Genomic DNA, 21,838 nt, shown 5'->3' on the forward strand with positions numbered 1-21,838 from the left:
CCTTCTACCTTTCTTCATTCTTCCAAAGCTGGTGAAGTGCGGGGTTCTGAGAAGGAAGGGTAACATACCTGGACACTTTCAGTGTTTCTTCTATTTTTTTTTTTTTTTTTTAACTTCAAACCATCTCTCTGCATGTCTTACTCCTTTTGGGCTATGCATTTCACTTTGTACTAAATACCTCTTATCAGGGCTTGAGGAAGGACCAAGAGAACACTGTGAAGAGCAAGGTGGTCTTCTCAGGACAGTGTTGCATTTGCTATAAAAGATTTCCTGTTATATCTGAGAGAAAGGGAAGTAGGAAGAGGAAAAGGCTGAAAAATAAGGCCTTCTTTTCTGAGGAACACATAATCAGTTGTGCAGCTGTCAAAAATCCTTACTTACAGTATTAATTGATGTTTTAACTGTTCTGTGAAAAGATTCCACATGGATTTGTGTCTCTAAGTAGAGAAATCATGCTTCACCATAAAACGTTCTGTATGTATTGCAAATACAGCATGCTTGTTATTCTTCACATCCTTGACCAAAGAAAACCAACCAACCAACCAAACAAAAAACCTTCATTTGTCTCTGAAACTTAATAAAAGCACTTGTATTTTCAGTTAGTGGATGTAAAAGTATATGCATGTAATGTACCAGTTTTGCTATCTATAGATATGTATGAGCTGTACGCAGGTTTGTAAACTCCTTGTCTGTAAAAAAAACAAAAGTCTGCATTTCATGACAGATTCATAGATGTAAAAAGAAAAATAGCTCAGCCAATATTCTTTGGCTTACAAAGAGCTTAAAAAATCTATAGCCAAGGAAAACTGTAAACTGATGACTGGACTTCACTTTTGTTTTCCTTGAATCTGGAGGAACATCCATTTTCCTAGGCAAGATTTTAATGTACAATTAATTGATTTAAGTTTAGGGTCTCCATCAAAGCTCACGAAAAGTACAGTTGTGTGTGCAGCAGCATTTTGACGACAGTGGAGAATACTTGCATTTAAATTGGATTGGTGAAAGTTGTCAGTCAACCTAGAAAATGCTACTCCTCTTTTGAGTGAGTATTTTATGACCAGATTGACTTAATGACTGTCTGTTCAGGCCAGCTTCAGAATTTGAAGAAAGAAAATTGAACGTAGCATGGGGAACTCTGCTGTCCTTTCTCTAGCCCACACAAGCCAGGGATGCTGCTCCTTTCTGCTAGATTTTTCACATGGGTTTGCAGAGTGAAGGACTCTGATGGGGTCTTCATCTACTAGGGACTGTAATGGTTGCTGACTTGAAGTATGTAGAGGCGTGGAGATGTGGAAAACATTGTAGAAACTAAGCTGTAAAGGACTGAAAATAGAGTATATAGTTGTAAATGTTTATTTATCTGATCTGGTTCTGAAAAATAAATTGTTGGTTAGGACTCAGGCACAGAATCAGACCGCAAACTCACTTTGGCAGACGAATTTGAATACTAATGCCTTTGGGTTGCCTGAGTAAAGAAATGCTTTCCTAACAGTCATAATCAAATGCAGTTATGATGAACTTGCATTAATTTATTTTTTGGAGTGCATACTTTGGAATCATGTACCATTTGTTACGCAAAATCACAACGTGATTTTTTGAGCCTTGGCAAAATGGAAACTATCATTTTTTTTATTTATTTTTTTTAATTTGTAACACTAAGATGTGGATACAGCTGTCAGTTAAGATCCCTGGGTTTATGCCATCTTGTATAATGTAGGATTTTGATTAGACAGATTAAATTCCTCATTTACTTGGTCCAGTCATTCTGTGTCTGAGTATGTATATAATGCAGGGTTCTATATCTACATTCGTCTGAGGCTGACATTTCATACAATCCATCAGAGGGATACTGGGTTTGAAGTGATGACTTTTGTGGTAGTATGGAAGACAGGCAGAAAAGAGCTCTGTAACTTAGCGTGAGTGTAGGGCCCTTTGAAATACGATGGATCATTTTGAAGTCAGAAGTGCTATAAAAAGCCTAAGCAAGGACTGTGATGAGACAAACACCCTCAGCTCTGACATGAAAAGGTAATTAACTCTTTTTCTTGACTACATCCATCCGTTCAATACCTGACTATAGCCTCAGCAAATCTGGTGGGGGCACTTGTGTAGTGGACCGCTGGGAAGTGGATGAGAGTGACTACTCATTATGTTGCTAGTATCATTGCATGTTGCAATTTGCAAAATAATTCTGTGCTGCTCATATTGTAGATTCAAGGGTGACACGTGCCAGAGTTGTTTCCAGTGGTGTCATGCTCCACAGTGAGGGGAACGACAGAAGAGAAAGCAAAAAGTGTAAAAATGGCTACCCAGTCAAGGTATATACATCCTTTTTAGGAGTCTTCACCATGCAAATAAAGGGTTACTTACTACAGAGGAGTTATATTTGACTCTTGGTATTACCTTAGCTGCCTCTGAAAGGGTTTAAAGGAAAAGAGGGGCTTCAGTCAAATTAATAAATAATTATTGTGTAGCTTTCTGATGTTAAAAAAGTGAATTGAAATTTACATGGCAGTTTATTCAATGTGTGATACATAATTAGCATATCAGCAAATGTAATTAAAAAGGAGTATGTTATGTGTAAAACTTTCAATATAATCCCATGCAACATCCTTGTCTCTAAATTGGAGAGATGTGGATTTGATGGATGGACTGTTTGGTAGATGAGGAATTGGCTGGATGGCCACATTGAAAGAATAGTGGTCAACAGCTCATTGTCCAGGGGGAGACCAGTGTGATGAGTGGTGTCCTTCAGGGGTATGTCTTGGGACCAGTAATGTTTAATAATGTCACTGGTGGCAGGGACAGTGGGATTGAGTGCACTGTCAGAAAGTTTGACGATGACACAGAGATGAGTGGTGCAGTCGACACGCTGGAGGGAAGGGATGCCATCCAGAGGGACCTGGGTGGGCCTGTGCGAACCTCATGGAGTTCAGCAAGGCCAGGGGCAAGGTCCTACACATGGGCTGGGGCAATCCCAAACACGAATACAGGCAGGGTGATGAGCTGACTGGGAGCAACTCTGAGGAGAAAGGCTTGAGAGTGCTGCTGATGAAAAACTGAACACGAGCTGGCAGTGTGTGCTTGCAGCCCAGAAAGGCAACCGTGTCCTGGGCTGCACCAACAGCAACGTGGGCAGCAAGGCGAGGGAGGGGATTGTCCCCCTCTGCTCTGCTCTCGTGAGACCCCACCTGGAGCCCTACGCTCAGCTCTGGGGCCCTAGCACAAGAAGGACATGGAAGTAAGTATTAGAACAAGTCCAGAGGAGGGCTGTGAAGATGATCAAGGGGCTGGATCACCTCTCCTGTGAAGACAGACTGAGAGATTTAGGGTTGTTCAGCCTGGAGAAGAGAAGGCCCCAGGGAGACCTTACAGCGAGCGGCCTTCCAGTAAAAAAAAAAAAGCGACCTTCCAGGAAAGCTGGGACTGTTTGTCAGGGAGTGTAGGGATAGGACAAGGGGGAATGGTTTTAAACTAAGAGGGGAGATTTAGATTAGATATCGAAGAAATTCTTTACTGTGAAGGTGGTGAGGCATTGGCACGGGTTGCCCAGAGAAGTTGTGGGTGCCCCATCCCTGGCAGTGCCCAAGGCCAGGCTGGACGGGGCTTTGAGCAACCTGGTCTGGTGGGAGGGTTCCCTGCCCACAGCAGGGGGGTTGGAACTAGATGGTCTTTTGGATCACATCCAGCCATTCTGTGATTCTATATTTGATTTTTAACATCCTTTGGAAGGGAACCTCAGAATGGATTTTATTGATCCTACTTCAGTATGGTGACTTATGAAGGAAAGAAATGTGCTGCTGAGAGAGGACTTAGCCTGAAACTGAAGTCTATTTTCCATTTTTTGCGGTCTGTATTCAAGTGGTATTTCAGATGCAAATCACATGAAGAATTGGATGTGTGTTAAGAGGGATGTATTTTCAGGTGTGTCTATGTATCACAATTTACTGTGAGTACAATGTAGAGATCTACCTTTTATATTATGCTTGTTGAAGGGAATTCCTGTGTTTTTGTTAGGAACATTCTTTATAGACAGATTTCAAAGTACTGTGCCAGCAACTTTTGTGTGTTTTAAAATACAGGATCTGAATAAAAAGAAGCCAATGTGTCTCTTGATTTTTCTCAGTTGTGTGCTAAAATCCTTTCTCTGACAAAAATAAACAGAATTACACTTAGTAGTTTTATTTCTCTATTCCTCTGGCATTGGAAACATTTCATCTGTGGGTAGTAACGTAAATTTTATTCTTCAGTTTCCCTAAGTCAAGTCTTGACTTATAAAATCTATTAAATCAGAGTAAATCACAGTTGCTAGTAGAAGATACCATTTTTTTCTTTAATTCTGTAATTTAAAAACAAACAAATTAAAACCTCTGTCACTTCCATTTTCATTTGAGTTCTGCAGAGATGGTATGCAGTTGTGTGGTATTAAGAATTTTATTTTGGGCTGAACACTTGCCAGAGAGAGCATTCACTTAAAGTGAAACTTCTGAAGTGTAAACATGAGATAAATTCAGTTTCAATTTCAAATCCTGATCTCCTTTTTCATTTTTTCTTTAAAAGTGTACCATTAAAGCTACTCTGCCTTCCTCTCTTTCCTTCAAATGTATTTTCCATTTGTAAAATAATTTAACTAGCTTTTTGCTTTTGGCTCATTGATCACAAATCCTAGCAAAGCAGTGATTTGAAAGGTAGATGGTATACAGCACCTGTATGTTACAGACTAAAGTAAACCATAGGGAAAGATAATTTCTCTGCTTTTTCACTTCTGTTAACTTTTCATAGTAAGTAAAGGTAAGCAGCAATTCATGGTTAAAATGTGCCATTCTTAATTACAGGAATATGGCAGTGAAAGGAAAATTTGTGTATAGAGGGCATAATTATTAACATTCTCAGTATTTACTGTATGAGAAATGTCAGTGTGTTTAACCATCTTTGTACATCTCACAGGAAAGCCTAAAATAATTTGTTGAAAAACTAACAAGTTCATCTCATCACATTTAATGGATTCTTAAATCTCTATCAGCTTATCAAAGGAAACATTAATTAAAAGTATAATTGACTAGCCAGCTGTTCTGTGTTTTCTGTCCAGCAGCTTCTATTAAAAACATTACAAAACATGTAAAGCTCTTTCTCTGAGGCAGATGAGAAGTTCCCCGTGCCAAATTCTCCTCACGCAGTGAGGTTTAACATGTAGTTTCTTAGCTGAATGCACGTTGGGTGACCAGAACCTACAGGTATATACTGCTCTCGTATGGGGGCAGGCTAAGTCTTCAGTAGGCACAGAAAGAAAAAACGTGTAAAACATGGCATACACAGCTAGCATGTCAGAATGCTTTGTTCCCAGAGGGGGGCATTGCATGACTAAAGCTGAACGTGTGGTTGCATTTTCCTTTCTACATACACAAAGTCCTCTGACAGCGGGGTGGTTCAGAGGCTCGGGTCTTGTATTGGGAGCAGTAAAATAGGCATGTAGTGAAGACAAGCTCCATCTTACCAAATTGTCTTACCTTAACGCCTAAAAATGTGCAAGTATTTACTGCATGGGAAGAGTATCTTTTGTCCATTAGGTTTACAGCGTTCATTCCCAGGGCTGGGAATTATTTTCCCAATGTACAAGAAGGGCCTCATGGAATCTTTATTTCAGTTTTCCTTTTGTGAAATGGTTGCTAAACATGCTTTAGCAACCTCCAGCTGTATCTTCCCTTAAAAAGGATGATAAGGCTTAAAAGGTATACACCACCTACAAAAGCAAACTCTATAATAACGTATAGTTTGATTATTGAAGCTTCTTCAAAGCATAGTGGGTTCGATTTGGGGGTGGAAATGCTTAGTAGTTTGTTTATGGTCTGTAATTACATCTGTAGTTACAAATGTTGACAGCTGCATGGTCTTGTTGCAGCTTGTTATTTCTGTACCGTTAGAGGAGACTTTAACATGTTACGTGTCCCAAACATTAATCCTCCAAATAGAGGGGAAAAAGAAGGTAAAATCTAGTAGACTGAATAGTTATATAATCTATCATGTCCTTTCAGTTCAAGTGATGCTGTCAGTGGCATGAGAGGAAAATGCAATGTGAATAGCAAGTTATGCATGCCAGAAATCAAAATATAACTTAAAAGACTTTGTGCCACACTCTCAGCAGAAAAAATATGGCTGGACAATGAGCTTAAATAGTATTCCCTGTCCTGTTCCATATGAACTTTCCTCACAAAAAATGGGAAAGCATGTCTCCTCCTCTCCTAGTTACTGGATGGATGATGTTTTCCAAGCCAAGATATTTTATTAAGAGAATTCCTGCATGGAAAATCCCTCTTTTTTTGAAAAAGAGTGTCCATTGTTCAGAGCACTGTTTGAGTTTCTGGGATGTGTGAGAAGGACTTTGTACGAGTACGTTGTGAGATCACGATGTAGTCACAACCCAATTCTAGAATCATAATTATTCCAGCCTCTGGTCCATTCCTGATGTCATTAGTAGATTGTTATAAACAATAAATTAAATATTCTATGCTCATCTCTTTTGTACAACCCAGAGGAAACAGCTTGGCAGAACAGTGCTGTAAGGCAAGAAAAGCTATACAGCCAGACTCCATGTTCTTCTTATTTGTGGAGTTAAGCTGCTAATGGTTTATGTTGCCTTTAATAACTTTCACAGTTTTGTATAATCATTTATTTTCTGGAATCCTGGGGAAGAAAAATTTGCTTGGATGGGATTTCTGGAGGTCATTTTGCTTAACCTCTTGCTCAAATCAGGGTTATCTTCAGTTGCACGTAGTTTCGTCCAGTTTGGAAAATCCTCAAGGATGGAATATCCCCAGGCTGTCTATACCACCTCCTCTGATGTTTGACTGTTTTTTGTGGGGAAGAGTTTTTTCATGAAGTCCAAGCAGAGTTTTGATTAGGCTGCAACTTGTGACTGTCTGGTTTTGTTGTTTCATTGAGCTGCTAAGACAAGGGTCTGCTCTAGGCTTTTTTGTATGCCTTTTAGGTATAAGATGCCCCCTTTGCTTACTCTGTCCTGGAAAACAAAGAATAACAACAAAACAAAACAAAGAAGAAAAAACAAAACAACCCAACCCAACAGTTTCCTTAGTCTGCCATTATTTGCTGTATTAATTAGCCCACTAATTGTGTTAGAGATACTCCTCTGGATTCCCTCCGGTTTGTTGATGTGTGTCTTGTGATGTGTGACAGGAGGCCCAAACTGGACTCAGTACTTCAGGTATGGTCTTATGAATATGAAGTGGAGAGGAATAATCCTTTCTCTCAATCTTATCATACTTGGGCAAATGTGGCCCAGTGTGAGGTTGCTTTCACTGCCACAAGAATCATTTTCCTTCACTGTATTGAAATTATTTTATCCTGATATGTTTTCCTGCCTTCTCTTTGCACAAAATTCATACCAACGTCCCTTATCTGTGTAGAAAAAGCATGTCTAAGTGACAAGAATAATTGAGGTATAATTTTAAAGGAAACAGGCAAATGAGCATCAGCAAATACCAGTGGTTATGAAGCTTTGTGCTTCTTTTACTTCTGCTAGCTGAATTACAATTAGCACAGTGTAGCCTAGCCATATTGTTCTTCCCGTTGGGTTATGCAGATCTATTTAATATGACTCTGATATGCAGTCTTGTGCTGTATATGAACACTGTTGTGTTGGTGTGCTTCTCCTCTGCAGCTTCGCTGAATGTATTTCCCACCTTTTTTAAGGGTGGGTGATACCTGGAGGAATAGCCACTGAAAAGTTTCAGGTCAGAATATAAATTAGACACTTGTTCTGCAGGTAGTTAAAAGTAATAAAAAAAAAAAAAAAAAAAGGTTAGTTAAGAGTATCATGTCTTGTGGAAAAATACCTGGATAAAATTATCTGAATTGTGAAGACAGATAGCTTGGATGTTTATTCCTCCTTCTTTTTGCTATAACTTTTTAGAGTAATGTGGTGTTTTACACAAGGAATTCAAGAACGATTGTAGGTTTTCCTCCTGAGTACCAGGTATGACCTGTCAGCATAACTGCAAAACCGTGATGTACCTAGCATCCTGTCAAATGTAAATTAAAGTGAGATGTTATGAGCTGTATTTTCTTTTCTTCTTCTTTTTTTTTTTTTTTCCTGTTCAATTTCTTTTAAGTTGGTCTGTAATCTTACAGGGCCATGCAAAGTATTAAGAGCATTCAGCCTTTTAATTTTTTTTTTTTTCCTGAAATGGGAGGTTTTCTTCAGGTGCATATTGCTGGGTGACATCTGCCACTTGGAGAACAAGTTAAGTCTCTCCTGACAGGACATGGCTGAGGAGTGCATGGGAGAAATGGTAGGCAATTGTCTGTGCTCTGAACCACAATCTGCACTTCTAGTAAACTGAAAGAAGAAAATTTCCAGTTTCCCCATAGTTTCTCTCTGTTGTATCAGGGCTTCTCGAGCTGTGAACACGAAGCCATGGATCAGCATGCAGGATTAGTTACATGTAGCCGGTTTTGACTGCTGATCGGTTTCCAGATAGGGGTCAGAATATTACTCTCTGTAATGCAGATGAGGCATAGATAGATTCTTCCTGGAGGCCTTTCAGCTCTTCCATTCCCACATGACATCTGTGTGGAAAGTACAGCCATCTGCTCCCTGGCCTGCTCCCTGCTTCGGGCTGTCCCTGGGGGACCTCCACATTTTCTCTCTTCCTGTAACACACCAGTCTCACTCAGCAAAACAGCCAGACTGTCGTTTTGTAAGAGTTCCCTTTTGCTTTGCCCTTATCAAATATGTGTTTGTTCGTTATCAAAGATTCTGAGCTTCACTTACACAGAGCTGGAGACCAAGCAGCGGGCATACTGTGTCGTTGCAGGGCAAGGGTAGGTGTGTGTGAGCCTGAATAGCAGCCAGGCCCCTCCTTGGAGCTGCTAACCTCGATGGCTTCAGCACACTGACGGGTGGAAAATCCGGGTATGGCCTTCCTGCTAGCAGGAGCAATTTATTTTCTGAGCGTGGTCTGTATTGCATGTTCAGTGATCCTAGTATATTTCCACAGCAATTCTCATGCTGATTAAAGAAGAGGATTTATGTTTTTGACAGTTCTTGGCAGGTAGAGCTGTGGTAGAAGTGTGGGAGGTTAGTTTAAAATGATTTATAACAGATACATGGACGGACTCTGTCACCATCTCCATTATTTCTTATGTAATTGTTGGAAATAGTGTTTCATAAGCAGATGATGACTTCCATTCAGCTTCACATCTATGCTCTCTAATCTGTGCTAGTCGAATATGCTTTTATCCATAACTTGGGCAAATGCACAGATCATAATTCAGCTGCACTCCTCTGAATTGTTGCAAATTCTCTGTAGCTGGTATGTTCCGCAATATTCAGCACTGATTTGGGTGAAGAAGTGTCTTTAATCCTGTGAAGAAGTCTTAGCTTGAATTTGAGATTCATTGCAGAAACACGTTGTCTTGTAGTCATCTGCTTTTAATTCTTGATTATTTTAAGTGTTACCTTTCATTTCTTGGACAAACTGCTAAATGTTTTGCATATGTGTGTATAGGTTCCAGATAATTTTGAATGTTTTGAAGGTCAGTGGTATATAATAAATATATTAAACTAGGAATGCCTTAGAGATTTTGCTGGTTCAGACACAGCATAAGGGAAGAGAGATTAGTATAATGTGTGGGAAACTTTGTTAAACATTGAACTGACTTTGCTCAAATTGGATTTGGGCCATTACATTTTGCTGCTAGGGTAAGTATGTCTTTGAATAAGTCGTACTATACCAAGTTTTCCTCCATCAGCTTGATCCTAGAATGAGGTTGTAATGCTGAATTTAATGACAATAGGCAGCAATTTGACAGAAGAACAGCAGTTATGACTTCACCACAAGGTCTAATAGGTGGGAAATATTTCCAAAAAGATAGGAAGAGAAACAAAGAAAAGTGATTTGTGCTCAAAAGTTTTTGCTGTTCAGAAGGGGAAAAGTTTCATGTTCCTGTCAATCAACACACATATGATCTGATAACACATGACATCGTGATGCAAAGAGCAGTGCGTTCACTTTTCAAAGATGTATAACACTGTGAAAGAGGTGTGGGTTTGTGAGGGGATATTGCAAATGCTGACCTTTGGGACAAGGTGATGGTCCAAAATTCACCATACACATTTGTGTTAGAGCTTCAAAACTCATTTTATTTTAAGGTCATTCTGTCGTCTTTTCCTTTGGTCTGCCTGTACAGAATGCTTTGGCATCTTTTAGTTGTTGCTCTCTTCCTGGTGTTTGATTTATTGCTAATGTTATAAAGCACTTGATGTTGTCTTAATTATATAAGGAAATGTTGTCATACTAACAGAATATGTGATGCAGAGCTCAGGTTTTCTGCTTGTCACTCTGTTGTCTGGTGGCGTAGATGTTCTCTGACAGGTCCCTTTTGGTTTAAAAAGAGAAAGAAAGGGTTACAATTTTGGGGGAGTTCTGACAGTCAGTTATTACTGTGTTACAGGATAATTTAAAGTAGTATTAATTGGTTGCTGTAGATTTTCTGGGTCAAGTATGAAATTACATTAACTACTTCTTTACATGAGCTGATTCAACAGTGTTTAGAGGTAGGGCATCATTTTTGTAAAAGCAAACATTTCAGAATTAATTATACTTGGCTTCTGGGGGGGAAATATATCAGAAACAGATTAGAATGGTGATATAAATTCCTGGATTACATTTCTGGTTTCTTTTCCAATCTTTTGCATGGATGGGACTCTTCATTTTGACCCTGAGGTTGCTTCTTGAAGTTAAATCTCTTTTCCCTAAACACTGCTTGTGCCGTGCTTCTCCGAGAACAGCAGATCTCTACATGTTTCTAGTACGGGTCACGTCCTTGAAAACTTTGGCACTCGTCTCCTCGTAGTGGTTTCAGTGAAGGGCAGCTGTAACTGTTGTGCTTTTTGTGTTGCAACATTAGTAGGTATGTGTGCCATCATCCTGTGCTGCTCTTTGTGGGAACTTGAGTTCCACTTGGGGTGTAGCTCCTGCGGCTGTGGCTGATCCATCCTTTTAAAATTCATTTTGGGCTTGCTCTTACACCCCGCTCCTCATTTCTGTCAGCTCCTTTGTTACTGCAGTGCCAGACGCTCGTACAGCCCTGTGAAGCGACCTGGTGTTGGCAATGGCCCTGTTCAGGAGGAGGATGGACGACACGACCTGTGGAGGTGCCCCAGTTGGGGTGGTGGGATGCTCGGCTCCGCACTGCTTGCTGCGGGTGTTGCTGGCACTCAGCGTTGTTAGAAGTAGGAGAACTTGTAGGCAGGAGGGGCAGGCAGCAGGTGAGAGGCCCTGGGGGACAAGTGTTCCTGCTGACCAACCGCAAACAGTAAAACTACGCTTCTGGCCCCAGGGAGGATTGAAGAGCACTGTGGTACGAGCCTGAGACAACAGTCAGTGCTCCCAAAAGCTTGCTGGTGGCAAGCTGGTGCCACGTTGTACCTCAGAAATAGTGATCGGAGGGAGCTGTTGTGGTCCCGTCAGTCACCGTATTTTCACTTTCCTGTTGCTATGCCGTTTAGCCAGGCTAAGCCAGCAAAAAGCTGTTTTTCAGTCTTGTTTTGTTTGTTTGATCCCCATCCCCCCATGTGTTTCAAGGCATCTGGAATTTGTTGAACTGTTCCCTGACAGAAAGGCACCACAACACAATCATCTTTCTGAAGGAGAAATGTGTGCAAGTTCTGCTGGAAACTTCCAACCTTAAATTTGTATAACTGATGTCAGAAAGTTCAGAGCAGAAATAGTCGCAGACCACTTAAACAGGGCGACAAAATGTGCCCTGCTGTGAGGGACTTGCTGCTGTGCAGAAAAGAGAGAGGCAAGCCGCAGGGGTCATCCCAAGCTACCACGAGCAATTGATTGGATGTGTCTTCACGTTCTCCTTGCTCACACTTTGATTCAGACAGAGGCATTTTCCATAGTGGGGTGTGATTGTAAGAATATTATTTTGTTAGCGTTAGCATAGTATGGCAGGTAGTAGGCAGGGTGTTACTATATTTTGGTTTTGTTTTGTCATTGTGTTGATGTTGCATTGTTTTTTTTTTTAATCTATTTGAAGTCGTGCGAGTAGAGAGATTTTTTTGCTGGTTGGCACGATCATGAATGGAGAATCTGTGGTGCCAGCGGTGATTCTGGGGACAAACCTGCACAGCTGTTTTACAAAGCTGTGTCACCATCAGGGGTGCAGGTGATGGTAAGTGCAACAAGCATGTGGCAGAGGAATCTGGTGTGCTGTCAGTCCCCTGATGAGACCACACCAGGATGCACTACATCCTCCCAGTGTCATGTGCTATGTAACACCTCCAAAATGCAGAGGGGAATATTGCTGGTAGCACGGAGAAGATGCTTTGCTGACTCTGAACAGCAGTTCTGTGAGCTGATACACAACTGCAAAAGGGACTGAAGATCACTTCAAATAGTGCTAGTCATTGGGTATGAACTGCTCTCTGTCGTTGTTATGCAAGTAAACAATATATGCTTTGGATGTTTAATGAACAGAACTCCTACTACGTTAGAAGTTAGAACTTCTTCATGCTCATTCCCCATTCTACTTGTGCATGTGTTGTTTATTCGCAGCTACAAATGTTGGAGAGAACTCACATTTGTTAGATAATTTTTCCAGCATGCCAGATTGTTTTGAGTTGAAGTCTAGTTTTCTAACATTCTGTGCAGCCACTTCAGCTTCACAGCAGTGGAAAGTTAACTGGGGTTGTCCTTGTTTCATTGTCCAAGTGACAACTGGAGTACTGAATGCTACCGTGTGCAGCATCGAGCTCCACGGAACTTTGCAGAACACGTTCGTTTATTTTGACAGTGAATCCCTGGTACCACTCTGAGTATTGTTCTCCAGCCAGTTATGTGCTCACTCTGTAATAAGTGCTTTCATGTAAATCAGGTTTATGAAAAATCGAAATCAGTTATGAGAATGTCATGTGTAATGCTATAAATTAACCTCACTGAAATCAACCATGTAGGAAATTGTATGCTTCTTCTCTCTCTACAGAACCTGTTCCTATACTGTTGAAGAAAATTAAATTGATTTGATGGGATTTTCTTCTCCTTTATAAATCCACCCTGGTTCTTATTAATCTTCCCTCCTTTCCCAGCAGTTCTTGATCTTTTCTGCTGGCTTCCAAAACAAGTGTAGTGCATCTCATCGCGTTCCTCATATAGGCAGATAAAAAGAGACTGGAAAAGATTTGTCTCGTGTCTATTTTGTAGATGTAGTAACTGCTGGAGCACAACGGTGTTTATGTTTTGTCTTGTAGTACCTAGTTTTGTTCTTACAGAAGGCATAGAGTATCATAGAGTACCTATGCAAAGTAGTCTTTGCTTTTCTGATACTCTACATCTTTGCCTCTGTACTCAACATCTTTGACAGTGCCTGTCTCCAAGTTCCTAAAGCTAAAAGAAACTTTTCTGGAGCTTTTTGAATCCAGGTGCTTTGTTTGGAGATGCGCTGAGGGTTCTGCTCATCTGTAGTTTTGCTAAGGTGACTAGAAGGAAATCAAGACACACACATTAACAAGTGTTGATAATTCGTTGGATTGTAAAAGATAATCAAGGACTTTTCCCAAGTTTTTCCATATGAGTATATATATATTTTATAAGTATGTATTACTGTGTATGTATATGTGTATATATATATATATATGTATTAAAGTGTGTCAGTGTTGGTTCCAGGCTTTTCAGCAGCTCCTAGCATTGTAATGGCTTTGGGACAGGATGTTCGAAAAACTGGAGGTTTGTGGGGTGAAGTGTATGTACATATCACTATATCTAGTGTATGGATAACATGCACATGATAATTATTGTTTGGTTATTACAGGCATCAGTGGTTTATATCATTTTGAGACTGGCAGATGCTCAGAGGGAGGTGTCTGTGCTGCCAATCTCCTTGCAACAGCATTGTCTCCATCTCTGGTATCTGAAGGTTGTTGAGAGCAAATGTGGGAAAGTGCTTTACTGTGGCAAGAGAAAAAAAGCTGTGCTTCTAAAAACGTATGCAGTCAGTGCCAAAAGAACAGCTGCTTGGAAATGTCATTGAGACTTCGCCAGAGAAGCTACTGGAGCTTCATGCCAAGTATCACCAAAAAAGGAAGGATGATTGTTCTCCAGCTCTCACAGATAAGTTCAAAGCTACAGCCCCTGAGCTAGAACCAAATTGTATGATGAAGGCAACACAGTGATGAAAAATAAAAGAAATGTCATTTCTGCTAAGCATGTTAATAAGAAAAAGTCATTTTGTGTACTTGGATATTTGAGAGGATTAACGCTTTCAGGTTACCTTGCTCTGCTGTGCAGTGTAGGCATTTTTTCCCTACGGTAATAAGCTGGTGATCCCAGCAGAGTGGATTGTGAGAACTGCAGAGAAAACAGCAGTTTTTAAAGTGTATAGGAACACGTAAATAACAGTTATTTGTGCTTAATAAATCTATGCTTAGCGTCAGTAACAAAAACATCTTACTAAATTTTAGGAGCAGAGGTCTGCCTTCTGAAATTCTGTATCATTTATGAACGTGTGTTATGAAATGCAGATATACAAAAAAGTGCTGGGTGCCCGCATCCCAGCAGTTAAATATTCCTGAAGTGGAACAGACAGGGGAGGGTAGTAGTTGGAAGGTAAAACTCTGCAGTTACTTACTTTTCTTTAGGAAGGCTTCCTGAGCTTTAAGAAAACTTTTGACGTCTTTGTTTTTGAAGAATTCTTTACACACTTTTTGCATATTTAGTTTTGAATTGTACAGCAGTAATGAAGTGACTCCTGTTTTATTCAGCACGCTGTTGAGAGCTCTGGCCTTTATATGCAAGCTCATCCTTACAATATTTTTTTATTTTTCAAATATCTTGATCCAGATTCTGTACATTAGTTTTATTTATGCTGTTCATCATTCTCCCAGCTTCTGCCATTTTTTCAGTCTTCCTCTTAAGATCGTTTTTTTCCCCAGATGTAGTGATCTCTTATTGGTCTCTGTAGTGACTAGCTCCAACAGTGTCATGAGAACATGAGGCTTGTTTCTTTTAAGAAATGCTAGAAAGGCTATTAATAAAATACTGTATTAGTTTTCAGCACTACATTGTCAATGTTCTGACAAGAATGATGTTTACAAAAGTTGATGGCAAGTTGACTTCTGATGTAAATAGGCATTGGTAGCTGGAGAGACAAAGCATCAACATAAGCATCAACATATCATTCTGGCTATAATCAGAAAAATGGCCTGTGGGTGGGCATGTGGCTAAATAAAGGACAGACATGAAAACCTTCTGTAGCAAATTTTGTTTTGATACATGTTGATAAAAATTCAAAGTTCTCCATATGTAGAATAGGATTCTATAATCTTCCATTTTTTGGACATGGTCAAGAATATCATATGTATACTTTTAGATAGACAAGATATCAGATATTTGTTTGGCAATACCGGCATCTGGAATAGAAACACTAAAATATGTGTAAGTCTTTACAAATCACTGAATGGTCTAGTTCTAAACTGAACAATTTCTTATCAGTGGGGTTAATGAACAAAAGTATTATACAATAAGAAGTCAGTCAAATTATATTGATTGTTGCTATCCTTTGCTAAAGTTTATGTTAAGGAGTTGGTTAAATTTGGTTATGAAATGAAAGAAAATCACAAATGCATTAAAGAAAATGACAATTTTTAGCTCTTACTTTAAAAGCAGGCAGATGTGGTGTGAATCATCCAAATTCGGAATTACATTGCGAAACCTCTTGCTTTGCCTTCAACTCTAAATTAAAAGTCGTTAAAGTTCCTTTTTTTTTTTTTTTTCCAAAAGGCAGTGTTAGGAGAACATATTAACTAGAAATGAAAAATAAAATCATTTTTAAAAATAATTTCTTTAAGTCCCTGCTCAGCCATGGTCAAAAGAAAAGACCTGCTCTCTCACAGGTTCAAGATTCAAAGCTTTGTACTCTGCTAAGCTCTAGATAGAATTCAACATGTTTAAAAAAGTTTAACGCTTAACAAGTGTTCTTGCAAAATGCTGTAGTGAATTTATTCGCTCATTTATGAGCAAAATGGATGGATGTGTTAGAGCAGATCGTTTGTGAAGGCTGGACCAGGTGAAAGATGAAAGGAAGAAAGTAGCAGATTGCTACCAGAGGTTGAGAAACACAGACTAATTGTCTTTTACGTAAATCCATTTGCTTTAAAAATGTTTGCATGTTCTGAATAGGGTTGGAGCAGAGGAGAATCCCAGTGGGTCTGAAGACTGAAAACTTAATTGGATCAGTCAACTAAAACTAAGACACTTGAAATAAGCAAGGGATCATCGAGGATGTGCTGAGAAAAACCTAAGACTGCTAGTTTGACATGTATTATAGGAAAATAACTTCCATTTTTAAGAATTGAGCCTCAGAGATGTATCGATCTTTTCAGAACAGAATATGTAATGCCGATTTTATTTTGTGTGTGTGTGAAGTTGAAAAGCACTGCAAGAGGGGTATTGATTTATTTCCTTCCTATAACACCTACACATCCCTCTCATTGGCATAATTCCAATGTGCTAGGAGTACTTGGTTAATTCATGTCCCATGGTAATATGAGACTTGTGCTTGGATACTTTGAGTAGGCTTTATATACATCTTTTGCTGGCAGCTTTATACCAGTTGCTTCTTCAGTGCTCAGTCTGGGGGTATATAATTATACTCAAAGGTTGCAGGGTTTCTTTTGTAGTTTTTTTTTCTTGGTAGTTTTTGTTTGTTTGTTTTTAACCATCACAAGTATTAGATGATGTATTAACAGCTGTACAAGTTCAGCTGATATTGTGGCATCCAGTTTTAATTTCAGTGAGCAGTTTGTAAAAACAAGCAGCGTAGAAAAGTTGTGTCTCGTAAATGTTGCACAGACACTTTTCTTGGACTCAGGTGTTGGCATCTCAGATCTCTTGAGCCAGGTACTGAGCAACTTGGATCTCATGTATGGTTCGATGAATTAAGGTTCTTCCACTGTCTTAATAAGTAGGCTGTGGAAGCAGGGGTCACAAGAAATAGGCTAGATGAATTTCTTTTGGGTTGCAAAACTGGATGGAATCCTCTGCAGGTGTAGTTCTCGATTACGTGCTGTCTGCATGGAAGGATTCATTGAGTAGAGCTCATTTGGCTCAGTGGTGGAACAGTAGGTTTCCTACATTTGCAGATCCTGTTAAGCTGGGAGGAACTGCAGGCATATTGGGAGGACTAGATTGTTATTTTTAACTCCTTGACAGCCTGGATGAGTAGCATGACAGAAATGTGGTAATTTCTGTAGTGTAAGATGCTGAATGTTTGCAGCAATGATGACTTTGCAAATATGGGGTAGTGGACAGAATGCAAAGGAACAGTTTTGCAGAAAAGTGAGCTTAACAGATTTCAAGCTGGACAGCAGTCATAAATGTCATGCTAGAAAAAATGAAATTGTAGCAAAGATGAAGCACTTTTTGTTGATCCTTTTTCTCAGCTATGTGCTGAGGAATATGCCAAGTCAGAATTCTGTGTCCATCTTTGGAAAACTTCAAAGATACTGATCAAAAGTAGTGGAGCAAAAGAACAACCGTGGGATGCTGAGAGGCCTAGCATATGTTCTCTGCAAAAAGACTGAACGAAATCGAGTCCTTCAGCACAAGGAAGAGAAGAGTCTTAGATAGTTAGGGAATAAAGCAGAGGAATACTTCTGCTGCCTATAAGGAAAAGTGCAGTAGGTTAATATTGCAGCAAATTGCACAGCAGTGAAGAAAGCCTTTAAAGATAAAGCATAATTAAATATGGTAAAAGGTTACATATGAGAATGGCTTAATTGTTTTACCATCATAGGATTTCAACAACAGATAAAGTAAACACTTCTTATGACTAATGAAAATATATTTACCTTGCAGGTATATTAGATAACCTCTTTAAGTCTCTTTTGGGCAAGTTTGCTGTTGTTGTCTTGTTGTTGTTTGTTTGTTTCGCAGTGGAAAAAGGAAGTTTTAAAACAAAAATAAATCTCAAAATGTTCTCAATCACAGAGTAGCTAATCTCATCATTTCTCTACCCATTCTCTTCCTAACATTGGAAAAAGGAAAGAAAGTCCAGCTTTGTAACCTACCTTTGTCCTTTTTGAAAGGAGCATAAATGTTGAAAGTCAATCTATATTTTGTTTGCAGGTTACGAGATGACAGAATTAGGATAGAACGAATGGGAAACCACCATTTTGAATACACACATGCTTTCCAACTAATTACAGATTTTTATGCAAAAGAAGTGCCTGATATTACAGGTAGGTAATTCAGAATGTCTTTGAAGCGTGCATCCCATTAGCTTTTACATAGAGAATGAATACATTTGGGTGCATCACAGACTTCATGGGCTTGTCTACATCCGGTTTATTTAAATGTTCCTGACTTGATCCTCCTCTATTAAGGATGAATCTTCGTTGCTCCAGACTTTCTCACTGGTCTCAAAGGCCTGGAATTCTGCAAGGCAAATCTTACTAGCAAAGACCAAGGCCAAGAAGGCATTGAGTTCCTCAGCCTCTTCCATGTCCTTTGTCACCAGATCCACTTGCCCATGCAGTAGCAGGCCTGTATTTTCCCTTGTCTTACTTCTGCTGCTGATGTACTTGTAGAAGCTCTTGTTGCACTTCATGTATCTTTCCAGTTTCAATCTCAGGTTGGCTCTGGCTTTCCTAAACCCTACGAGCTTGAACAGTGTCTCTGTATTCCTCCTGGGTCACCTGTCCCTGCTTCCACCTTTCATCTTCTTCCTTTTTATGCTTTAGTCTGGAGCGTCTTGTTCATCCATGCAGGCCTCCTGCTACTCTTTGCTTCATTTTCTGCACTTTGGGACCAGTTTTGAGCTTGGAGGAAGTGATCCTTGAGAACAAATGTTATTTACATACAAGTGAATGCAAGGCTAACATCTCTTTTCTCATGTCTTGAAGAAGTATGTTTAGACATATAAATTCACACATATATTGCAACTGAGGGAAATGATACATCTGAAATGTTTCTTTAAGTTCTTGTGTGTGTTGACACTCTAAGAACAGAAGAACAGCTTAAAAAAGTGTCTCTGACAAAACTTCATTTAAAAAATAAATCCTTTTATATTGAGATATCATGGAGTGAATTTTACTATTGTTGCATCTGGAATAGGAACTGCGGTTAAGCACTGTCTAGAGACACTATGTAACACAAATAGCTGTCTTACCAAGATGGAACCTTATTTGCAAACTTGCTGAGGCAGATAAATCATCAGTACATGTGCCAAGGCCTTTTTATTCGTTTTAATTTGCGCAGATGTTGCCCACAATATTTCAAGATTTCAGAATTCAGTACTTAATATGTATATTTAGAAATTTTTTATGCTGACAGCTACTCATTTTTGTGAGGAAAAACCTGTGGAGTCGAATGTTTTGAATTTCGTAATATGTTCTCATTATTGTAGAAGTCTACAGTTTTTGGAACCATAGATATTATTTTGGAACCACTTTGTGTTGATCTGTAGATAACATAGAACACTATACACATAATAAAGATTTTTATTAGATTAAATATTGAAATATAGATTATACTTTTTCTAAAACGCATTCGTGGAAAACAGTAATTTAACATGGAAATTTTTCTGTTTTTAGGTCCTCAAAAACTATCTGTAATACTAAGCTTGGATAAGCCTGTTATTTGTGCTCTGGCAGCAGTAATTGCATACCTCAAAGAATTTAATTTAGAAAAGATGCTTTACAATCCAAGGTAAGTTACCTTATATAAATTTCCAATTCAAAGCACCAATACATGTACCAGGGATATCTTGCAACTTTTAACGGGCAACTTCCTTTCAATGAAATGAGCCCACCTGGAGTGATAAACATCATCTTTATAAAATTTAAGCTCCTAATCAGAACTGAAGGAATCAAGTGATTTTGTTTTTCCAAGTGGTGTTTCATGAAATTCTTTATGAAGTATGTTCTTATAGACATTACTATCAGTAATGTAAATGAGCAGCTACTGCAGCCAAGTGTTACTAAAGATGAACAAGGTGCAAAAATTGTAGATACTAGGAGGTAAACTGTACCATTTGTCAATAAATACCAGCTATCATATCTCAAGCTCAGTTTTACTCTATGAACCAAGGCTTTTTTTGGCAGCTTTTTAAGAACTTTTTATGCTGTAATTTAGTTTTTTAAGATGTTGTTTTATTTTGCCATGGAGGTGTGTAAATCATGTTTCCTCCTTGTAACTTTGGAAGCAGATATAAACGCTAACATCGCAATGTTTAGACAGTACTCAGCAGATCGGTTTGTTGGTGAATCCAGTTAACAAGCAAAAAGAAAACAGCACATCCTGGCTCTCTGAAAAATCCCTTGAGTTGGCTTAGTGGTATCTAGGAGTAGGGAACAAGTCTTGCAAAAACTTGTTCATAGATCTTTACTATTCGTGCAAGGTTACTAGAAAAACACACAGCCATGAAAATAAACTTATCTTCCCTTAGGTAGTTACAGCTTGTAGATTTATTAGATATGCTGAAGTGAGTACTCGAAATTATAATAATATTATACAGGTGGAATCAAAAGAAAATAGAAAGATATTGCCACTCAAGCATCTTTTTCTCCTTTTTTTTGCAGACGTATGAAAGGTTGATATCCAATTTGGCTTAGGTTTGAAAATATCATGAAGGCTTAATAAATGCTTCATGAAAATAGCTTTCTCTGTCATGGATCCTGTTCAAAATATTGGCTGTCTCAGTATGCCTCTGTCCTGTAAATAGCCAGTATTTAACTAAATAAGCCTGGCTGCAAACTAGAAACTTAGAAATACTTTTTGTTGTCTGTAGCTCATTCACATGTTGCATGAAATTCTTAAAATTTCAAGCCTCATTTTGAAGGGTTCCCTTTTTTATTATCTTTTATTATCTTACATTATCTGTTTTATTTTAAAATGCAACTGCATTAAAAAATGATTGCAGATGTCAGCTTTAAACAATTTTCAAATATCTTCTATAATATGTGGAAATTAAATATAACTGGGTATTCTGGATTTTGGAATGGATTTTCTTCCATAAGTTGCACTTCCCCTCTTTCCCTCTACAAGTACCATTAAAATGTAAACAAAAACTTTGCTGAGCTAATGAGAAGGCAATTCCTCTGGTGTCTTCTAAGCTTTCCCCCCTGCTTCATCCCCCAAGAAGTACTGTAACCTGCGGTGTCCTAGCACTGTGGTGTTGTTCCCACTCATCTGATGCAACGAAACTGTTTGGTATCTTGGTGATATGCTATGGAGAAATAATATACGTTCTTCAAGATAACAATGTTCCTGTGTTCAGGAGCTTGGATTCTACTGTATTTATTTCTAATGCTTTTGCTGCTTGGACTACCCAATACTGACTTCTACTTGACGTTTTTAAAGTGTCACATCTATTGAAATGAGTCACATATCTTCACATATAGTGAAGTCAGCCAAATGTTGAGCCAGGCTCAACTTAAATACTTTTTTCTAATGTCAGTGAAATATATAAATGCTGAAAAGGGAGAGGCTTTAAAACAAAGGGTGTCGAGTTCGTAGATTTTCTGTGATTCTGCAGGAAACAGAAGAGAAATAATTTCATTGTACTGTCAAGCAACTTAAAATTCCTAGGAGAATTCAGGTCAGTGAGCATATACTGATCAGTCAGTGAGCATGAAGTCAGAGCTGTGAGATAGTTTTCAGTTTATTGATGTGACACAGATCTGGATGAAAAAGACCTGTTTGATAGGAAGAATGACAAAAAAAATTCTTTACACATTTGTACCTTCTTCTGATAAACGCCCAAACACTCTTCTCCCAGTTGAACAGAATTCCATCTGAAATTAATAGTATCATTCATG

General features: G+C 38.8%; 1 protein-coding gene across 4 annotated transcripts in view; it reads left to right on the forward strand.

Annotated features, from left to right (window-relative positions):
* MSH3 (mutS homolog 3) overlaps positions 1-21,838 on the forward strand; it is a 114,464-nt gene that overhangs the window by 20,976 nt on the left and 71,650 nt on the right. For all 4 annotated transcript variants that reach the window (XM_035567559.2, XM_035567560.2, XM_050716226.1 and 1 more), the window contains exons 9-10: positions 18,147-18,259; positions 19,613-19,727. In XM_035567559.2, coding sequence (XP_035423452.1) covers positions 18,147-18,259; positions 19,613-19,727 — 228 coding nt within the window. The remainder of the gene's footprint in view (positions 1-18,146; positions 18,260-19,612; positions 19,728-21,838) is intronic.

Source organism: Cygnus atratus, chromosome Z, assembly GCF_013377495.2.
Source record: "Cygnus atratus isolate AKBS03 ecotype Queensland, Australia chromosome Z, CAtr_DNAZoo_HiC_assembly, whole genome shotgun sequence".
Classification (NCBI taxonomy): Eukaryota; Metazoa; Chordata; class Aves; order Anseriformes; family Anatidae; genus Cygnus; species Cygnus atratus.